Source organism: Capricornis sumatraensis, chromosome 4, assembly GCF_032405125.1.
Source record: "Capricornis sumatraensis isolate serow.1 chromosome 4, serow.2, whole genome shotgun sequence".
NCBI classification, from domain to species: domain Eukaryota; kingdom Metazoa; phylum Chordata; class Mammalia; order Artiodactyla; family Bovidae; genus Capricornis; species Capricornis sumatraensis.
The window spans coordinates 68,156,250-68,176,762 of NC_091072.1; the positions used below are offsets into that span (position 1 = coordinate 68,156,250).

General features: G+C 42.9%; 1 protein-coding gene across 1 annotated transcript in view; it reads left to right on the forward strand.

Annotated features, from left to right (window-relative positions):
* The first annotated feature begins 203 nt into the window (after nt 1–203).
* The window catches only part of CRADD (CASP2 and RIPK1 domain containing adaptor with death domain), a 191,776-nt gene continuing 171,466 nt past the window's right edge, over nt 204–20,513 (forward strand). Inside the window, exons 1-2 of the mRNA XM_068971695.1 lie at nt 204–270; nt 1,506–1,809. Of these exons, the coding sequence (XP_068827796.1) occupies nt 1,512–1,809 (298 nt within the window). The 5' untranslated portion in view covers nt 204–270; nt 1,506–1,511. The remainder of the gene's footprint in view (nt 271–1,505; nt 1,810–20,513) is intronic.

Here is a 20,513-nt window from a genome sequence, read left to right on the forward strand (position 1 = left end):
ATAATCCCCTAAATGATGCTATTTTCCACCTCCAGGTGGCTATTTTATTTACCCATAGCAAACATGGCAGAAAAGGCTTCATCCTGGGCCACCAATAAAGATGACCACAGTACTTCCTGTGCTTGCCCTTAACAAAGATGGAGTCATGACTTCCTGTTCAGAGGTTCTTTGCCTTCAACAAAGATGGTGCTTATGGTACAGGTTCCCTGACAGTTTGGATTCCGGTTGCAGTTTTTTTTTTTTTTTCCCTTAAGATACTTGTTTGCAGACGTAAGTAACAGGAAACTGGCAACCCCCCATCCATCTTTTCTTAAGGACCCCGCGCCGTGGCGTCTGCGGCCTGGTCCCTGTGCGGCTCCCACGCTCGCTAACTTCCTCGCGGCATTTCGGAGCCGGCCGGGTTGGGGTGGCGGTGGGGGCGGGTACCAGGGCCGCTCTCCCTTCGGTCCGCTCTCCCTTCGGTCCGCTCTGCAAGTCATTCCCAGCACCCTTTTTTTTAGCGGGTCACGTTTCCCGAAAATCTTTCGTAGTTCTTCCCGTTCCTAATACCACAGAGCTTCAGCTGGTGAGGAAGGGAATGAAAAGAAGTTCCACAAGGGCGGGGGCCGCCGAGGTGCACACCCCTCTGCTCACCTGCCGCGTTTTAGGGTCGCCCGCGGTGCTTGTACTTTCTGTGTCAGGAGGCCCCACCTGCCGCCCTCGCGGCCCCTCCCCGCCACTTATCTCCTAGCCGTTGTCACTGGTGCTGTGGTCTTGGAAACAAGCCTTCAATGGCGTGTGGATTGTTTTATTTTTAGTCTTTTAAAGGAAAAAACCCCACAACATTAAATGTCCCATACATGCCATGACAGTGTTGTGATGGAGATTCGAAATTCTTCCGGACGAGGGCTGGCACTTGTGATTGTAGATAGAAGATGTATACCGTAGACAGGGCATGAACGCTTCATGTTTTCCTTGAAGGCGGTGATGTATAGGCCTTTTCTCTTAGGGAAAATGACCCTTAAACTTACTGGAACCTGCCGGTTTCTGGCTCCACTCGCATTGTTGTTCAGGTTCTGCAAAAGCACACCGTCTAAAGGGCACTCGCGTGCACCTAGGCCGATTCTGCTGTGGTAGGTATCTCTGATGATGTCAATGTTAAAATAAGAGCACATTTCTTCCTAGGTTTTTTAGAATGAAATGCTCCTCTGTAATCCTTAGATAAAAGTTGCTTTTTAAGCAGGGTCTCTGATCCACTTTCCCCCAAATCTCTTTATAGAACAAGGAATGGAGCTAGGTTCCCATTGTGTGGAAAAGAAAAACAGAAGATGATTCATGTTCAGTGCTGTTCATCATGTTCTGAACCATTCAAAATTAATTCAACTTGGCTTAACAGCCACTGTGGCCTGGTGCTTTGCTAGGCTTCAAAGATGTCCATGACCTTAAGGAGCTTGCACTGTAAGACACTATCTTTAGGGGCTCATCAGACTTCCTGTGATCTGAGTTACCATTTTGTCTCTTACCAGGGGAAAATGGAGGCTAGAGACAAGCAAGTGCTTCGTTCCCTTCGCCTGGAGTTGGGTGCAGAGGTACTGGTGGAGGGGCTAGTCCTCCAGTATCTTTATCAGGAAGGGATCTTGACAGAAAGCCACGTTCAAGAAATTAAAGCTCAAGCCACAGGCCTCCGGAAAACAATGCTACTGCTGGATATCCTACCTTCCAGAGGTCCTAAAGCCTTCGATGCATTCCTAGATTCCCTGCAGGAATTCCCTTGGGTAAGGGAGAAGCTGGAGAAGGCAAGAGAAGAAGCTGTAGTTGAACTGCCTGCAGGTAGGCCTCAAAAAGGCAAGAGAAGAAGCTGTAGTTGAACTGCCTGCAGGTAGGCCAGCTCCAAAATTGTTGGAACTATGCCCTTTGAATTTGAAGTTGAGATTTTAGTCTGGGTGGAGGTCGGTGGATCCTGAAAGTGGATAAAAAGTTTGGTCTGAAGGCACATACTATTGGAGGGACCAGATGAGGAGATGGAATTATGAAGTGCAGGGAAGGAGGGAGGCACGGCCCATGATAGAGAGGATGAGGAGGGAACTCAGAGGATACATTTAGAAATACTTCCAGGGAAAGTTGGCAGGTCACTTGGGAGGCATGCTCTCATGTGAGAGCCAGGTCATATCTTAGTCCTTGGCATCCGGAGCCATTTAGAAAGTGTAGATGGGAAAGCAGGCTTTCGGCTTCTTGATAACTGATTCGTGGGGTGCCAGAGCGGCTGGCTGGAAAAGGTCACACTCCTGAAGGAGACCGCCTCGAGGAAGGCACGCCTGCACCTGTTCCCTGTCCTGTGTGGCCAACGGGAATTATTTGGAAGGTTGGCTTCGTTTGTTTTTAAAGGCTATTGATTTAAAGGCGTTCTTTTTAGTTTGGCTTTGTTCAAACACCCAGTGTATATAATTTTATAAGGACAGCAGTTTTTTGGGGTGGGCAGTAGGTGTCTCATTTTGATTTTAAGGAAAATTGGAAGCTATGGAAAAGAGAAACAGTCCTGGTGCTATCAGCCTGGCTTGTAGCAGGAAGAAGATGTGATAGGAGACACTTGTTCATGCTTGACACCTTCCTGTCTTCTACTTTCTGCAGAGACTGAGGAGCAGAGAACTGAACTGGCAAAAAAAAAAAAAAAAAAAAAAAAAAAGAAGGAAGAAAGAAAGCTAAGGTTTTTACAGCAATGATAGTTAGAACTACTCCAGCTTAGGGGTCCCCAGAATTTGTTGTTGCTGTTTTTTAAACACCAATATAACTGGTAAAAAAAAAAAAATACCAGTAATAGAAAGACCACTTGTGGCTTAGCTGGTAAAGAATCCACCTGCAATGCGGGAGACCTGGGTTCAATCCCTGGGATGGGAAGAATTCCTGGAGAAGGGAAAGGCTACCCACTCCAGTATTCTGGCCTGGAGAATTCCATGGACTGTATTAGTTCACAGGGTCACAAAGAGTTGGACACAACTGAGCAACTTTCACTTCACTTTGTTATTTTTATCCCATGGTCCTCATATTTTGAATGATTTTCCAGAGTAATACTGATTAATTCTTCTATTTCTATTAATAGCATATGTCTGAATATTTGATCTGTATGAGAGAACTGGTTGACTTAGGAAGGCCTTGTAAAACCCCTGTGGATAAAGCAAAAATATTTTCATTTCATTCAATTGAATTGAATATTTCAGTTTTCAAATTGGATTATCCTTACAAAATAAAATACTCCAGGTGTGTGAACAAAGCCAAACTGAAGTAGCTAAGATATTTCTACCACTTGATTGAAAACAGAATAAATAACGTAGAAGTGGGAAAATGGCAAAAGAATTGTTAGGGAGTCTATGTTACATGGTATTTGACTTAGAGGTTCCTCTTGGCAATACATAATTGGAAACAACAAAACAGGCAAACTGAAAGCTTATTACTACCAAAATATTTAATTTCATAGTCATTGTGGGTGTTGTAAATAGTACTTTTGTATGTTGTTCAAAGAGGTGTGACCCCATTTTCATTTCTTGTAGTTCATTCAAACAACAATAAAAATTGAAATTATTCTTTTACTAATGTGAAAGTCAACAGAGATGTTGAAGAAAAGTTTTTTAAGTGAGCAGTATGAATCATTAGAGTGGGGAAAAAATTGAAGTTTGGAAAAATAACATTAATTTGTTAATTCTGTGGAAGTGGTCAAATGGAACAATAGGTTGGCTGCTGCACAAATGAAGTCCTCTTCATTGTTTTACTTCTTGTTGAGTAACACTGCTATTGAAAAAAATATCCTGAAGAGAGAGTTTGATTTATGTAATGTTCTGTGTATCTCCCACAGTGGCAATTACACAAACTCACTTTTTAAATAGTTTTTTTAAAATTCTTGAATACTTTTAAGTAAGATTACAAAATATAATAAAGTATGAAGTATAATGGTAAAGTGAACACCCATTTCCCTGTCACTTAGTTAAAAAAATTATTGCATGGCCTTGAGGACCCCTGGGTGTCTTAGCTCATCCCTAGCCTCCACTCACTAATAAACCCCAAATTTCAAGTTTATCATTCCATTCTTCACTTTGTAATTTTCCATCTTATAAAATTCACTTTTAAAATCAACATATGTTATGGAAAATTCACTACACCACAAGTTTCAGCACTATCTATGTATGTAAGGCATAGAGGAAATGATATACTTTAAAGGAGTTGTTAGTTAACAGCCTTCTTTATTTGAGACCTTAAACCTTAAGTTTTTAAATCAATTAATTTGATGGCAGTATTTTAATTATAAAATTAAATTAGGACTGAATTGGAAACCTATTTAAAAACATTCTGTGAAGAGCACTAGACTTGAAATGCCTTCAGTTTAATGTCCCTGTAAAACTTGCAAATGGACCCAGAGGCCTATTTCCCAGGATCCCTGTGCTGCTTCGGTGTTGTAATGGAGTAATTTTAATAAGCTTTTAAATAGTCCATTTAAAATTTTTAAAAGGCATGTTTGAATTTTGAGGAATTGGAATGTAGGAAAATGTGGTGCTTATATATACGTGTGTGTATACATGAACGTCTTCTGACTTCTTACTCATTTTGGTTGCAGTTATTAATTAATTTGTGTAGGCTTGGTGGTCTCCTCTTGGGAGGCTTTGAAAACAAACGGGGAGGAATGGCTTTCTCTTTGGCCAAGAGGTCAATCCTGACTGACCTGCATGAACTGATTTTATTTTATAAAAAGTTTTCTTGTTTTGGTCTTCTTGTTTGGTTCTTGGTTTTCCTTCTGTTTGTCTGGTTAATTTTTGTGTTTCACTTGTAAACTTTGAGCTACCTCAAAGGCCATATTTGGTGATTAATTCCAGTTAGTTGCTTTTAATTTATTTTCTGTGTGTCATTTTTTAGAAAAGAATCAAGTTGTATCTTGATCCTTTCTGTTCTTCTAAACTGTGCCACCAGGAAATCCCAAAACATAAAAACAGAAAAGCAAACACCAAAGAAAATATTTTAAATCTTTGATTGTCTCCGACTATGCCTAGATAATGGGTATCCCTATTTTTGTTGTTGTATATTTTTTAAAAAGCCCAGCATGTTAATGGATAATTGACTTCTTGTTTTTCTCACCTTATAAAGACTTTTATATTTTAAAAGAGGAATTCTGGTGATAAAATGACTTAATCCATTTTGGCACCATGGAAGGAATGCTTCACAGTGTGTCCCTTACTGGCCAAGGTCACGCACTAGACACTAGATCAGCTGGAAATCCTCCTTGGGCTCCTGGCAGGTCACCGAAAGGGTGAGGACGGTGCTGAATCAGGGTAGAGGTGCATGTGCTTGCCTGCCTGGCTGCCCACTACTCATGGGCCTTGTCTAGGCTGACAAGCTCGTGCCGGTGCCTGAGCTAATCTGGATCTGGAAAGGAGGTTTGTCAGCAGCCTAGTCTCACCAGCTGGGTAAGACTTCTGGGCCCAAGGACTCTCTGTTCTACCATGTTGGCCCCGGCTGTGGGACTGGGTCTCTGCTGTAATTCCCACTTAACAGTCAGCCTGGCAGCTCTTCTTTTAATTCCAGTCCTTTTTAGGCTCAAGAGTTTTTTGGTGTTTTTTTTTTTTTCCTTCCTTCCTCATTGGGCTAAATTTCTGCTTTTATAGTGTCTTAGCCAACAGCAAGGATGAAGGACAGATACCTTGGAATGCAGCTTCCCGCCTCCTGTGTTAGTATCAGATGCCTGCCGGAGTGGCTGTCCTGGGGCTGACATTTGTTGTAACTTTGCCTGAGCTGGTTCTCGCCATGGACCCTTGCCCTGGACTGTGTGGCTGCCCTCACCAGAGCAGGATGTAGGGCTGGCTTGTTTCCGCTCTACCCCAGAGTCTCCAGGACTCAGCGTGTCCCTTTTGGAGATGGCCTTGTGTGACCACGCAGAACTGCACCAGCCACTATTTCGGGATATACTCAGGCTGTCAGATGTATGCTTGGATACACCTGAAGCTACTGAGCAATAAAGGGGAAAAAAAACAAAACCCAAAACTGTAGGTATTGTAATAGGTTTATTAGAGAGATTTCTAGGGTGGGATTTTTGAATCATACCATGAATTCATACCTACTCTGGGGCTTCCCTCATAGCTCATTTAGTAAAGAATTGCCCACAATGCAGGAATCTGCCTGCAGTGCAGAATACCCTGGTTCAATTCCTGGGTCCGGAAGATCCCCTGGAGAAGGAAATGACAACCCACTCCAGTATTCTTGCCTGGGAAATCCCACGGATAGAGGAACCTGGTGGGCTGCAGTCCGTGGGGTTGCAAGAGTCAAACATGACTTAGCGACTAAACCACAACCTGGGTATGGTAAGTTCAGGGTTGATCTTAGTTCATCAGACTCATGGTCTGTTCAGACCCTTCCTCTGTGGCTGAGTAGAGTTCACTCTGTGGCATCCTGTGTCCTAGAGAGGGTGTGCTGTGTCAGCATTCAGAGCAAGACCCCTCCTCCTGCTAAAGGCAGAGTCTTCAGTGAGCCCTAGTTTCTGTGTGTCTCCAGCACAATTATCATATACTTCTTGAGGACTAAGTAAGTGCCGGGCAGTAGTTAACAAAGACACAGGAAGGCTCTCCAGATCAACTGAGAAGATCCGTTAATTCATTTGGCAAATATTCGTCTTGACCACGTGCCAGACGTTGGGTGCTAGGGGTACTGTAGTAAACAAAGCCCCCGCTCTTCTGGACTCCTATTCTGTAGTCTAATGGGGACAGACCACAAGCAAGTGAATGAAGAATACATCAGGTGAGAGTGCTTTGAAGAAGAACAGTATGTGGGGTGGTGAGGAGAGGCTTTCCACAGTACATGGGGTGGTCAGAGGAAGCTGCTTTGATGGGAGGACATTCAGCAGAGACCTAAATTCTTCAACAGAGTGAATGCCTGGAGGAAAAGCTTTCAGATAGAGGGGACCACAAGTGCAAAGGAACTCAAGTGGGAGCCCCAGTGACAGCATGGCTGGAGTCCAGAACTTTCTGGGGAAATAGCCTTTCTTTCGGAGAGATGCTACGTCCCGTGGCTGGTCGCTAAGGCTCAGTCTCGGCTGTTTGTCGTTGTGCTTCCCAGAATGTGAGATGCATGCACAGCCATGATCTTGGGTGGTTCTTAAAATAATTTCAGGTGATATATGGACATGGAATTAATCCTGTTTTAATCCAAAGGAAAAGCTCCATCTGGCACAAGTATTTCTGTTACGTCTCTTGCAACCCTTGACAATTTTTCTTCTTAGTAGACCGAAAAAGCTCCTCATGCGTAAAGCCTTTTGTGGACAACAGTATTGAGTTAGAATTCAGTTGTTTTGCTTTTTTTTTTCTTGTATTACTGTAGTGGTTTTCTTCCATTTATGACAAGTAAAACAGGCTTCTGTTTTTGAAGTTCCTTTAAAACACATGGTATTTAGAAATGAGTTAACTTAAAGGAAAATACTAAGAAAATAATAATGGTATGAGATACAGCAAAAAGCATGAAGATGTTTTTCATGTATTTTCTGTTTTAAAAAGAGCAACGGGAGTTTGGGGACAGGAAGCTTAGTGTGGTTGGCATAGTTGGGGCAGAAAGGCTCCAACCATCCTTCAGACAGAAGATAACATCTAGTCAAGGTACTTTACTGTTTTGCTTATTCAGTGGATGCACGGTGGCTGGCAGCTGGTTAAATTTACCAGCAGAATTGTGAGAATGACTCAATTTTAAGTTGTCTAAATTGTAAATGCCTTCACTTGCTAATGTAATAAGTGGGCAAAATGGAGAAACATCCTGGTATTCTGCACTTTAAGTTTGGGAAGGTGATGATCAAAGATCATCTAATTTTTCTCTGAGAAAATTGAGGGCTAGGGAGATGAAGGCAACCTGCCCACCATCACACAGCTAATGTAATTTGTTGTCAAGACAAGAACCCAGGCCTCTTGACTCTGGATTTAGGACATTTGCTATGTAATTTTGGCTCGCTACTGGCTGAGAAATGGAACTATATTAAGTTGTGGTGTTAGTAATCGAAATTAGCCTTTAAAAATTTTTACTTATGCTTCTCTCTTCATTTTAAGGGGAAAATGTCAGAGGCTTTTTGAGGAATACTGGCGTGAGATTTTCCTAAAATATTTTTATCGATGCCAATTTTAATCATTTAAAAGGAAGCTTTGATGGGTCAGCGTTACCTTTTGTCAGAAAGCTCCTCCTCGCACCCCGTCCTTCCCCTCTTCTGTAAGGCTGACGTAAAGGAAGAGCGGGAGACTTTTACAAGTCTTTATGGGGCTGGTGAAATAATGCATCTGTTGGCAGCAAACTGCAGCTCTTTCTAGGAACGGCAGCCCAGGTGACAGGCCTCTCCCCAGGAGGGGCGCCTCCATGTCACTCTAAGAAGTGCATTTAATGTTATTTCCTTTTTGAAATCCTCCCTGTGATATTCGTTTCTCTCTCCTGTGGATGTATGGGTAGCTAGGCCATCTCAGTCATGCTGATCATGGTGATCAGTCAGGGTTGATTTAGCTTGGTGTTTTTCAACTCTGGCTTAAAAAAAAAAAAAAAAATCAGCAACAAATGATCCTCAGTATTTGCCCCAGGCCAGTTCACGCCGGAATCTTTGGAGGTGGGGTCTGGGCCGTGGTGTTAAAGACAGAGGTGCAAACACAGGCACGAACACTTTCCTAGGTAATTTTAAAATGTCACCAAGGTTGAAAGCCTAAAGACCTCACCATCAGATTGGGCTCCTTTTTCACCTGTTGCTTCCCAGGAATGGGCCTCCCAAAGCTTTGTGCTTGCTTGAAGAGTTGCTCTTATTTTCAGGTGGGGGACCATAAAAGGAGGTAGGAATGGAGATGTAGAAGGATAGGTAGTTTTGTTTTAACTCTGTGCTCGCCATTGTTTGTAATTCTTTGAATTCCGTAAACAGTGTAGCTTAAGAATGTTCTAGCATTTCATACCCCATGCAGGTGTGAGTCTACTACCAACATTAAACTCCATTAGAGCTCTGTGGGGCTTCATAGGCTCTGTGTTCATAGAGAAAAACTGATGGGAGGGTTTTGAATTATCTGGTGAATTTGGATTTGGGGGAATTACTTTCATTGTCTGTTCACACTGTTTGGTAATTACAGACCGCCCACAGTACTGTGAGCACCGGAGATCAAGCTGTGTTCAAATGGAGACAGAAACTGCCAGCGGAGAGTGAGTTGAGTGTTGCCGTCAGCCTTACGCTGCGTGCATGCTCAGTTGCTTCAGTCATGTCCAACTCTTTGTGACCCTGTGGACTGTAGCCCACCAGACTCCTCTGTCCATGGGATCCGTCAGGCAAGGATACTGGAGTGGGTTGCCATGGCCTCTTCCAGCGTATGTTCCCAGCCCAGGGGCTGAACCTGTATCTCTTGCATCTTCTGCATCGGCAGGCAGGTTCTTTACCACTAGTGCCACAGTCAGCCTCAGAGGGAGCTGATGGTGGCTTAAGGATGGATGAGGGGACGAGAGGCGCAAACGGCCGTCGTCAAGACCGAGACCGGCCTGGTCTGTCTGTCTGTGGGTTGGTCAGACAATCTGTCTGTCTGCCCACAGTTTCAATTTATAATAAAAGACTAGTTTTAGTCTTTTCTGTGTCTCGCAAGAGCCTCAAATAATACTAGTGGAATAATAATCACAGTATTTATTGGGGGCTTACTTTACTATGTGTCTGGCACTGTGCCAGGAAGTTTGCATTTATTAATTCATTTAATCCTGACAGTAACTTGATGAGGCGGAAGGTATTATTATTACCCTCACTCACAGAGATGTTAAGTCACTTGCTCAAGGTTATACAACATAGTTAAGCCTAATTTGGAGTCTAGAGACTTTGACTTCAAAGACTGCTGATTCATATCCTGTAAAGACACTTTCTCAAAATTCTCATTTCTCTCCTCCCTAATGTTGAGAGCCTGTGGTGCTTCGGAGCCTGTTATCTGCCAGTCTGATTTCGCCTCCTTTCCCCTACTCCAGTCTGTCTCAGAAGTGCAGCGTCAGGGGCTTTTCTTTCTCTTCCCCACCTATTGTCGAAAGACTAATTCCTGGTTGGTCTCTTCCACATCTCTCACTTTACCCTTTTATTCTTTTACTTTAGCAGGAGGAGTAGGGTGTAATGTGAGGCCATATGGGGTCAAGGAACAGGACCCTGGGTACCTTGAGAGTAAAAAAACACACAAAAAACAAAAAAACTCAATCTTCTTGGCTATGGTCAGGAGATGGTGCTTCGGCTCTGCTAATCCTGGAATCAGGCCCCATTTCTGCAGCTCCTAAATCATGGTGTGGAAAGTCATCAGTTGCAACAACCAGCTTTTCTGGTGGCTCGGCCTCAGTTAAACTGTACGTTTAGCAAGGTAGTGTTCTCTTTTTATGGGTATAGTTCAGACTTGTAGCTGCTGTTGTAGCTAGCTGCAGGAATGTTTGCCTTTACTTAATTTTAATAGGCAGCTGTGTTTATACTTGTTCCTCAGTTTGAGCAGTAAGGAGTATATGAATATGATTCTTTGGAGGACTTCTCCCCCAGAAGGGAAAAAAGAGTACATTGTCCTTTTCCAAACAGTAAATTTTAATTGAGAAGGAAATGTAACTTCTAGAAGAAGTTTGGGGCAGGTTTTAGTCTTAGGCTTTATTTTTGTTAGTGTTATAAAAGAAATCTTAACTCCTTGTGAGAAGTGCCAAGTTGACAATTCCTGGAAATGTTCATGTTCTATTTATGCTCAGCACCAAAGCAGAGAGGGTGGCGACGCTGTTACCAAAATAATACTGCTGAGATGTAGCAAGTGGCAAACGAGAGGCTTGTGGTTTTATAACCTAAATGTAAGACTTTGAAAGCATCTCTCAGTCCCCCATTTGTCCATAAGGTGTATGGGGGCTGGCTGGTAATGGTACCATTATTATGGAGAATTCAGAACAGTCAGAGCACATCTTCTGGAGCTTGCCCTGTTGTCAGAATTGGGGAAGGTTAGAGCCAGATGGTATCTCAGAAACTTTACAGATGGGGAAACTAAGGGATGCAAGTCAATCAGACTTGTATGTGGCCCCTCTGGTTCAAGCAGTAGACCTCTTGCTAACATAAGCAAAACTAGGAATTTCTGTAACATGCACTGGGTAGTTCACAACTTAAAAGGAGTTGCTCAAATTCCCGGACTTAGTAAGGGCAGGAGTGAGGCAACCCTGGGGATTTCTGGGCATTGATGACTGTCTGCAGCTCAGTTCCTCCACTTCGTCTTCTTCCAAGGTTCAGAGTCTGGTTAGCTTGCGTTGAGTCGTGAGCCCTTCCCTTAGGACACCAGACTCACATGGAGTGAGGGAGGGACAGATCCACAAGGAAGAGGTGAAAGCTGATTGAGAAATGTCGGCTATACTGTATCCCTCCTGTTCTTTTATTTTTAACAGGTTCCATGTTTGTGGGCCTGGAAAGAAGTGGTAGCCCTTTAAGGAAGGAGAATATTCTACATCTTATTTCAGCAGGGTCCAAGTTGAAGGCCAGGGATGGTAGGAAGAGTAACGGAGAACAGTTTTGAAAGAAGATAGGTCTTCTGAAACTTTTTTGATAGATACAGATTTTCAATAGGTATTCAATATCTATTTCAATAGGAATTGATCAGTAATAATCAGATGATATTGGGGAAAAAATGGATTGAACATGTTGAAGTAGAGAGGAGGTTAGAAAGAGAATTTGGATAGAGTTCTAGCCTCAGGGCTTTATATATATAAACTTTATCTTCATAGAGCTTTGAAGTAGGTACATTATCGTTATTAGATAAATTGCCCGAGGTCACACAGCTCAATAGTAGCAGACCTCAGATTTGAACACTGATGCACTGGTCCTCCAATCTTATTGATCACTAGGCAGTTTTGCTCTAATTCCAGTTCTTGGTTCTGGTTGGAGTCACATGTCTTAGATGACCTGACCTGGGCTAGCCACAGCTTCTTTATTTTCTGATGCTTTCTTGCCTTGGGTCTCACATGTGGCCAATATTTGCACTGATTTTTTTTTAAACAGTTTGCCAAATAGGAGATTGAAAGAAGTACCAAAAAAAGATAAAATATGTTTTCTAAGAAATGTGATTAGACTTAGATTTTAAAAGAGATTGGCATGGCAATTTTTATTTGTTGACTATTTCAAGTTTCTTTTTATTCTTAATTAGTCATTTGATGGTGCCATGGGAAAATGTGCTCTTCAGGCCTCTCATATTTGTTTAAGAGGTCTTTTATTCCTTCATGTGCCTGCCAGAATCCATTCTAGAGACAAAAACCACATAGTAATTTGAATAAGGAAAATTAAATATAAGGCTTTACACACTAGTAAAAAGTTAACAATGCTTAACTACTAATAGTGTGAAAGAGGTCTCCAAGGAAAGCAGGAATAACAAATGGAAGAAGCTAAGTTTTTCAAGGGCTGAAGGGGAGTTCAGGATGCAGTACTGTGAGCTTGCAAGAGGCCCCTTTCCACCCCCAAGACTGAGGTTCAGACCTCATTGAAGATGAAGTGACTGGCACATGAATATGCAGCCTGCTGGTGGCCAGTGAACTTGCTGGAAGTTCTGCTGGAACTGGTTTGTAAGAGCAGCTTACCAGGTTGAGGAACTTGATAGAGAATGCAGTAGTACACTTTAGAGGGGATAAAAGTGAAAATGAAAAATGAAAGTGTTAGTTGCTGAGTTGTGTCTGACTCTTTGTGACCCCAGGGGCTGTAGCCTGCCAGGCTCTTCTGTCCATGGAATTTTCCAGGCAAGAGTACTGGAGTGAGTAGCCATTCCCTCTCCAGGGAATCCATTGCAGGCAGATTCTGGACTGTCTGACCCACCAGGGAAGCAGAGCATCCCAAACCAGGATGAAAAGCCCCTTCCTCTGCAATTGTCTTGCAGTATCTCACCAGTGCCCTCTATTGATGAAAACTAACACTGTACCATCTGACAAAGGAGAAATGTTTGCTGGGTCCAGCCCCAGTATTATGAAGCAGGACAAAGAGGGTAAATTTAGAGCTAAGAAGTAATATGTTGGGGTTTCCCTGGTGGCTCAGGGGTAGAGAATCTGCCTGCAATGCAGGAGACTGTCACAAGAGTCAGACAACTTAGCGACTAAACCGCCAGCAGATAATATGTTGCTAATTGGTTCACTTCATCTGTAAAAGGATGATAGTAATAGGCATCACTGTGGTATTAATAATTACATAATTCACCAAACAGTTCTTAGAACCTGGTTCATTCATTCATCCGTCAGGCAGCATTCACTGAGTATCTGCTGTTGCTGGCTGTTGTGCGAAGTCTTTGAGATCATGATTGTCATTGTCATTTTTTTTGTTTCTCCCTGCAAATAGACTGTAATCTTCTCTAAGGCAAAGGCTGTTTTTTTTTATCTCTGTACTTGCAAAATCCATCTAGCATAGTCTGCGTGTGTGTGTGCTCAGTGTGTCCAACTCTTTGCGACCCCATAGACTCTAGCCCACCAGGCTCTTCTGTCCATGGGATTTCCTGGGCAAGGATACTGGAGTGGGTTGCCATTTTCTACTTTGGGTGATTTTCCCAATGCAGGGATCAAACCTGTGTTTCCTGCATTGGCAGGCAGAGTCTTTACCACCGAGCCACCTAGGAAGCCCCTCACATAGTCTACATACGTGTTAGTCCTCACATGTTTATTGAATGAATGGCTATAAAGTTATGACCAACCTAGACAGCATATTAAAAAGCAGAGACATTACTTTGCCAACAAAGGTCTGTCTAGTCAAGGCTATGGTTTTTCCAGTAGTCATGTATGGATGTGAGAGTTGGACTGTAAAGAAAGCTGAGCGCCGAAGAATTGATGCTTCTGAACTGTGGTGTTGGAGAAGACTCTTGAGAGTCCCTCGGACTGCGAGGAGATTCAACCAGTCCATCCTAAAGGAGATCAGTCCTGGGTATTCATTGGAAGGACTGATGTTGAAGCTGAAGCTCCAATACTTTGGCCACCTGGTGCGAACAACTGACTCATTTGAAAAGAGCCTGATGCTGGGAAAGACTGAAGGTGGGAGAAGAAGGGGATGACAGAGGATGAAATGGTTGGATGGCATCACCGACTCAATGGACATGAGTTTGGGTAAACTCCGGGAGTTGGTGATGGACAGGGAGGCCTGGCGTGCTGCAGTCTATGGGGTCACAAAGGGTTGGACACGACTGAGTGACTGAACTGAACTAAACTGAAAGGCAGAGTCATATCCTCAAATAGTTTATTTATTTTTTAAAAGGTTTTTATTTTTTTTAAACTTATAGGGGTCTTAGTTTCCTGACTGAAGTTTGAACCCAGGGTCCCAACAGTGAAAGCTCTGAATTCTCCCACTGGACCACCAGGGAATTCCCATCAAAGTGTTTTAACTGTAACTGGGGAGAGGTGGAGGCAAATGCATAAAGTGTAATACGGTGTTCTGGTTATCTTTTGCTTGGAACAAGCTACTCCAAAACTTAGTGGCTTTGCCCATGAATGTGCAATCTGAACAGGGCTCAGAAGGGACAGCTCATTTTTGCCCTACCACGTGCCAACTGGGATGGTTTACTTGGGGCTGGAGGACCAGTTTCCCGGGTGGGCTGCTCACAATTCTGGTAAATCGGTGCTGCTTGTTGGCTTCTTTCCACATTGTCTTTTGTACAGGTGGCAGGGGTGTTTCTCACAGTATGGTGGTTAACTTTCAAAAGACAGGAAGTAGAAGCTGCTAGTTTAAGTCTTGGATCTGGACACTCTCATAGTGTTGACTTTCACTGTGCTCTTTCAGTTAAGTGGTACTGAAGCCCAGATTCAAAGAGAGGAGATAGAGACCTCACATTTCCAGGGGACTATGTTGATCATTTGGGGGCCTTATAGACTTATCAGATGTAGTGGTTTAAAATAAGTATATTTCTTATCATAAATGGGAAATCAGTCCATCTAGTCAAGGCTACGGTTTTTCCAGTGGTCATGTATGGATGTGAGAGTTGGACTGTGAAGAAAGCTGAGCACCAAAGAATGGATGCTTTTGAACTGTGGTGTTGGAGAAGACTCTTGAGAGTTCCTTGTACTGCAAGGAGATCCAACCAGTCCATTCTAAAGGAGACCAGTTCTGGGTGTTCATTGGAAGGACTGATGCTGAGGCTGAAACTCCAGTACTTTGGCCACCTCATGTGAAGAGTTAACTCTTTGGAAAAGACTCTGATGGCTGGGAGGGATTAGGGGCAGGAGGAGAAGGGGACGACAGAGGATGAGATGGCTGGATGGCATCACCGACTCGATGGACATGAGTTTGAGTGAACTCCGGAAGTCGGTGATGGACAGGGAGGCCTGGCGTGCTGCGATTCCTGGGGTCGCAAAGAGTCAGACACAACTGAGCGACTGTACTGAACTGAACATGAAAGTGACTTGTAAATTAATAACAAATGTTTTTAATGTGTAATAAAAAATATGCTTTTAAAAGTGAAAATAGATTTTTTCTGAGTATAAATCCTTTTTTTTAAATAAAAAAGAAAGGCTCCAGATAGATATCAAGAAAATGGAAATCACCCTTAATCTTATTGCCCAGAGAAAACCATGGTTTACAATAAATGATTAGTGAAATGTAGTGTTTGGGTTTTTGCCATAGGACATTTTGTTTTAGAAGTTCTCTCTTTTTTGAACTCTAGTCATTTCTAAAAAGTTATTATTTACTTAACACTAACACTTAAATTCACATGATGACAAGTAGAGAAAAAAATCCAGAAGGTTATGTGTCTGTGTGTAAAAATATATTTATTTTCTTCAGAGAGTAAAACTTTCTGAATCAATTTGAAGTCATCTTTTCACATTATTATTAAGGCTGGTTGCTATTTCAGTTAGCAGAGGATGGGGGTGGGGAGCATTGGACTTAAATGACCTTCTCCAGTGACTCTTAAGGAACTATGAGTAGTAGGTTTCACTCTGCTGTTTAAAGTATTTTCTGTTTATCTTTCTGTGAGTATTCTATTTCAAAGTGTTTCATTAGATTATTATATAACCTGATTTTTTTCCAAGTCTCCTCTTTGTATGCGTTTAAATACTACTGTATTTCTAAATCTTTCTTCATTGTTTTTCCCAGACTTTTGGGTTATAGGTGATTAAGGCTTTCCCTATGGCATGTTAAGATATAATTATATCCTTCGAATTGACTAGATTTGTAAATATGCAAATATTCTGAATTGTAGATTAGATTCCCCCCCCCTTGCACTTGGAAAGGCATTCCTAGTAGCTTTTTTTTAAAAAACAAAATCAGTATATTTCAAAGAAACTGTTAAAACCTTGGGCAGAATAGTCCTATCCTGTTCCTCCTCACTTTTTATTACCAGTGTAAATTCCATAAACCATTGTAGGAGGGACTATATAAGGCAGAGGGAAAAAAAAAAACCAGTTATAAGCAACTCTAAAACTTTGCTTCCTGCATTATTTCAGCAAATATTTATTGAGTATACCACGTGCCAAGAGTTAAACAGGTACAAAAATTAAGGTATAATCCCTGCCCTCAAGGTGCTCCAGGTAAATGAGATGATCCATGTGAAGTGCTTAGACTAGCCTGGTATATTTTACACCTTCAGTTAATGTTCGTTGAACGTTAGGATGTTAGTTATTGCTGTTATAATCATTAGAGGTAACTGGAGTTGTGCTGTGAAAGGGACAGTGGCATTTCTAGTTCTCCTGCAGAAAAACAGAATTGGGAAAGGCTTTAAAGAGCATGTGTGTACCTTATTATGTTGAGTGTCGAGGCGGTAAGTAGCAGCTCATGGGGCAGGCAAAGGGGAAGGGCATTCTAGGTAGAGGTAACAGGAAGTGCCGTGTTCCAGAGGCCGTGGCTGTATGTTGTGTGTGCCTGCTGCCTAGTGAGGAGGTGGGGGTGGCAGCTGGGGCTAGGGGTTCAGGCCCAGGACTGCTCAGCAGGGACCTTGAGTGCCAGGGAAAGGTCCAGCAGGGGTGGGGCACGACCGATCACTTTTGAGGAAGTGCTACGCAGGAGCAGACTTGCACTCAGCGCACTCTGGAGCATATGGTTGGGAAGCTGGGAGCTGCTGGAATGTTTCAGAGGAAAACCTGTGAAGACGAGGCACTGGCGCTGAGGATGGGGGAAGGGGAAATGGGCTCGAGAAGGATTCTGGAGGAAGGACTAGTACAGGTGTTCTGAATGAGCGGGTATGGCCCCAAGGAGGTAACAGTGGGTTGAGGTGATGTAAAAAATTCATAGATGTTACTGTGGTTTATGGTCTGTGAACTAGAGGAGTGGGATGGGGGTGGGTGAGAGGTGGCTCAAGAGGCAGGGGATATATGTATGCTTGTAGCTGATTCACACTGTTGTACAGCAGAAACTAACATACTTCTGTAAAGCAATTATCCTCTAATTTTTTTTTTTAAAGGGCCACAGTAATAAACAGATACACAGTCACCCATGGTATTAAAACTTCACGGGAGGGATACAGTTGGGGAAAAAAATGTTGAGAAAATCTCCTTAGGAGACAATAATGAGAAATAAGGTTGAGAAGCACTGAATTGGAAGGACTTGTTACTTGACTCAACTCTGAGGGAGGAGGTGGTTTCTGGGATGATGCCCAGATTTCTGGTTTGGACAGTTATTGGAATTCACCGAGACTGGTTACACAGAGGTATGGTTGATGTACACGTTACGCTCATTGATTTTAGGCTGGTAGTGACTCCCATTCATTGGACTCTTATTGTGAGCCAGCCCCTTTGGGTGCTTTACATTCGTCAGTAGTGTGAAATAGATACTATTTTCGTTCCCATTTTTTCAGATGAGGAAGCTGAGAGCCAGCTCAGGGCTAGTTAATACTTCCTTCAGTGAAAATGCTTGGTGAGCTTTTGGAGACATGGGTCTAGGTTCAGGATGAAGTCCTACCTTTTGTTTGTTGTTTGACCTTGGGGGATGTTTATTATTTTTTTCTCTGAATGTAATTGCTTTGTGTGTAAAATGCATCCCAGGTGGCCCAGTGGAAAAAAATCTGCCAGCCAATGCAGGAGACATAGGAGACCGGATTGGATCCCTGGGTCAGAAAGACCCTCTAGAGGAGAAAGTGGCAATTCCAGTATTCTTGCCCGGGAAATCCCATGGACAGAGGCGCCTGGAGGGCTACGGTCCATGGGGTCACGAAAGAGTCAGACACGACTGAGCGACTGAACACACACGTTTCTAAAAAAGAGCTGCCTCGTTGCTTTTCTCCAAAAGTAGTTGTTCAGGTTAAATGAGAGGAGATATGAACAAATCTTCTACAGCATAAGATGCTGTGTATATGTAGGTAGTATTTTTAATGTTAGCTGGTACCCCATGGTAAAGGGCTTCCCTGGTAGCTCAGATGGTAAAGAATCCTGCAAAGTGGAATACCTGGGTTCGATCTTTGGGTTGGGAAGATCCCCTGGAGAAGGGAATGGCAACCCACTCCGGTATTCTTGCCTGGGGAATTCCTTGGACAGAGGAGACTGGCAGGCTACAGTCCACGGGGTGGCAAAGAGTCGGACACGACTGAGTGAGTTTCATTTCACCCCATGGTAAATGCTGTTTTCTCCCTTGTCGTACCTCTTACCTTTCTCCTCTTTGTTCAGTTTGCTCCCAGAGGTACTGGAAGACAGAATGAGAAATCCCCCACCCCATCCCCACCACCATCCCTCCACCATTTTTTTTGCAACTGTGTCCATATCATCTGATTCTTCCCCACTTATGCATCCCAGAAGATGACTCAGGAAGCTTTTATTTCTTGGGGTTTTCATGAACATCCTTCTATCTAAATCCAGTGATTTATTCTTAAGCTACAGTCATTTGACTTCTGCCACTTACAGCTGTTTTCACAGAGGTTATCAGTGACCTACGGTAAAATTGATTGACTTAACTTTTCAGGTTGCCACTTGGCAACACCTGACGTGTCTCAGCAGCATCTGACATGGCCACTCCCTCTCGCTCATTCTTGATGTGGCCACCTTCCTGGGCTTGTGTTTTTCCTCTTGTCTCTCCGTCTACTACTTCTCTCGACTTAGTCTGCTTGCCTCCTAAATGCTTGTCTTCTCCCAAGTCCTATCAAATCCTTCTTCTCTCACTGGCACCATTCTTCTTAGACAAAACCAATCTGTACCCTGATTTGATGACCTCGTCAAGGTGAACTGCTTCTAAATCCCTGCTTCCAGGCCAAATAGATAGCTGCACTTCAGTCCTTGGTCCCTTAGCTCATCATGACCAAAAGACAACCCCACTTCTCACTCATCAGACTTTCTCCTCCTCAACAATACTGATTTTCTCCAGTTCAAAAATATATTCCTATATATTCTCAACCAGAAGGTAGCCTTTTTGTTGTTATTTGTTTGTTTTAAGCACTTATTCCAGACATCATCTCTTCCTTAAAGCTTTGCATGACCACTTCCTGGCTGGCTGAGAAACTCCTGCGTTTCCAAAGGACTTGGGGTACATTTCTGTCACAGTGCATTCATACTCCGGTGGAATTTTGTCCTCCAGCAGGCAGTGAATTTGGCAAAGGCACGAATTTAGCTTTTCGTCCTTAGAGACCCAGAACCTCGCATGTTGCCAGATAGCTAGTGGGGCTAACACATGTTGGTTGAATGAGTGAATCTGTGGTGGCCTTATTTGCTCCCACCTTCCTCTTAATCTCCAGAAGCTGTGACTGTTTTTATTTTTCGCTTGGGTTGCCACAATCAAATACCCAAAGCAGGTGGTTTAAGCAACAGAAATTTATTTTCTTGCAGTTCTACAAGCCAGAAGTCGAAGACCAAGCTGTGGGCAGGTTTGGTTTCTCCTGAGGCCTCTTCCTGGCTTGTAGATGACTGACCTTCTGCCTCCTCTTCACAAGGTCATCCCTGTATATGTGCATCCCTGGTGTCTCTCCAAGTGTCCTAATTTCCTCTTCTTATAAGAATACCAAGCAGGTTGGATTAAGGCCCCCTTAATGGCCTCATTTTAACTCAAGTTACTTCTTTAAAGACTCCAAATACATCAGTTGTAGGTATTAGGGGTTAAGGTTTCAACATACGAATTTTATGAATATATAACGTATGAATTTTGGGAAGATAAGTCAGCCCATAACACTATTATCACATTTTATGAAAGTTTATCTTATTTTTCAGCTTTTCCTGGATAGCCAGCAGATAATAACTGTTTAGTTTTTGACCCTCCATGAAAGTAATTCTTTGGCATTTTGTAGTAGTTTCTGTTTAGTGTTTGCTGGATGCTATTCATTAGCCACTCATTTTACCAGATTTAAAACAGAATTTGCCCTGGTCTCTATGAAGCTTTAAGTTCTGACCCATCTGTCTGGGTATTGATCCATTTTATCAGGGTTATTAGCAGCTGTTGTAATAATGAAATCTCACATGGGAGGGTGTTCCCTAACTTTCTTCTTGCTGAAAATGCCAGTTGTGGAGGTACAGGGTAAGTACTGGAGTGGGTACCACAGTCAGGGCCCCAGAGCTGAAGCCCAGCTCTGCCCAGGGCTGTATCACTTTAAAGGTGAGGGGACTTTGAAGACTGAACTGATATTCCTGGGAGCTCTGTACAAAATAAAAGTAGAAAG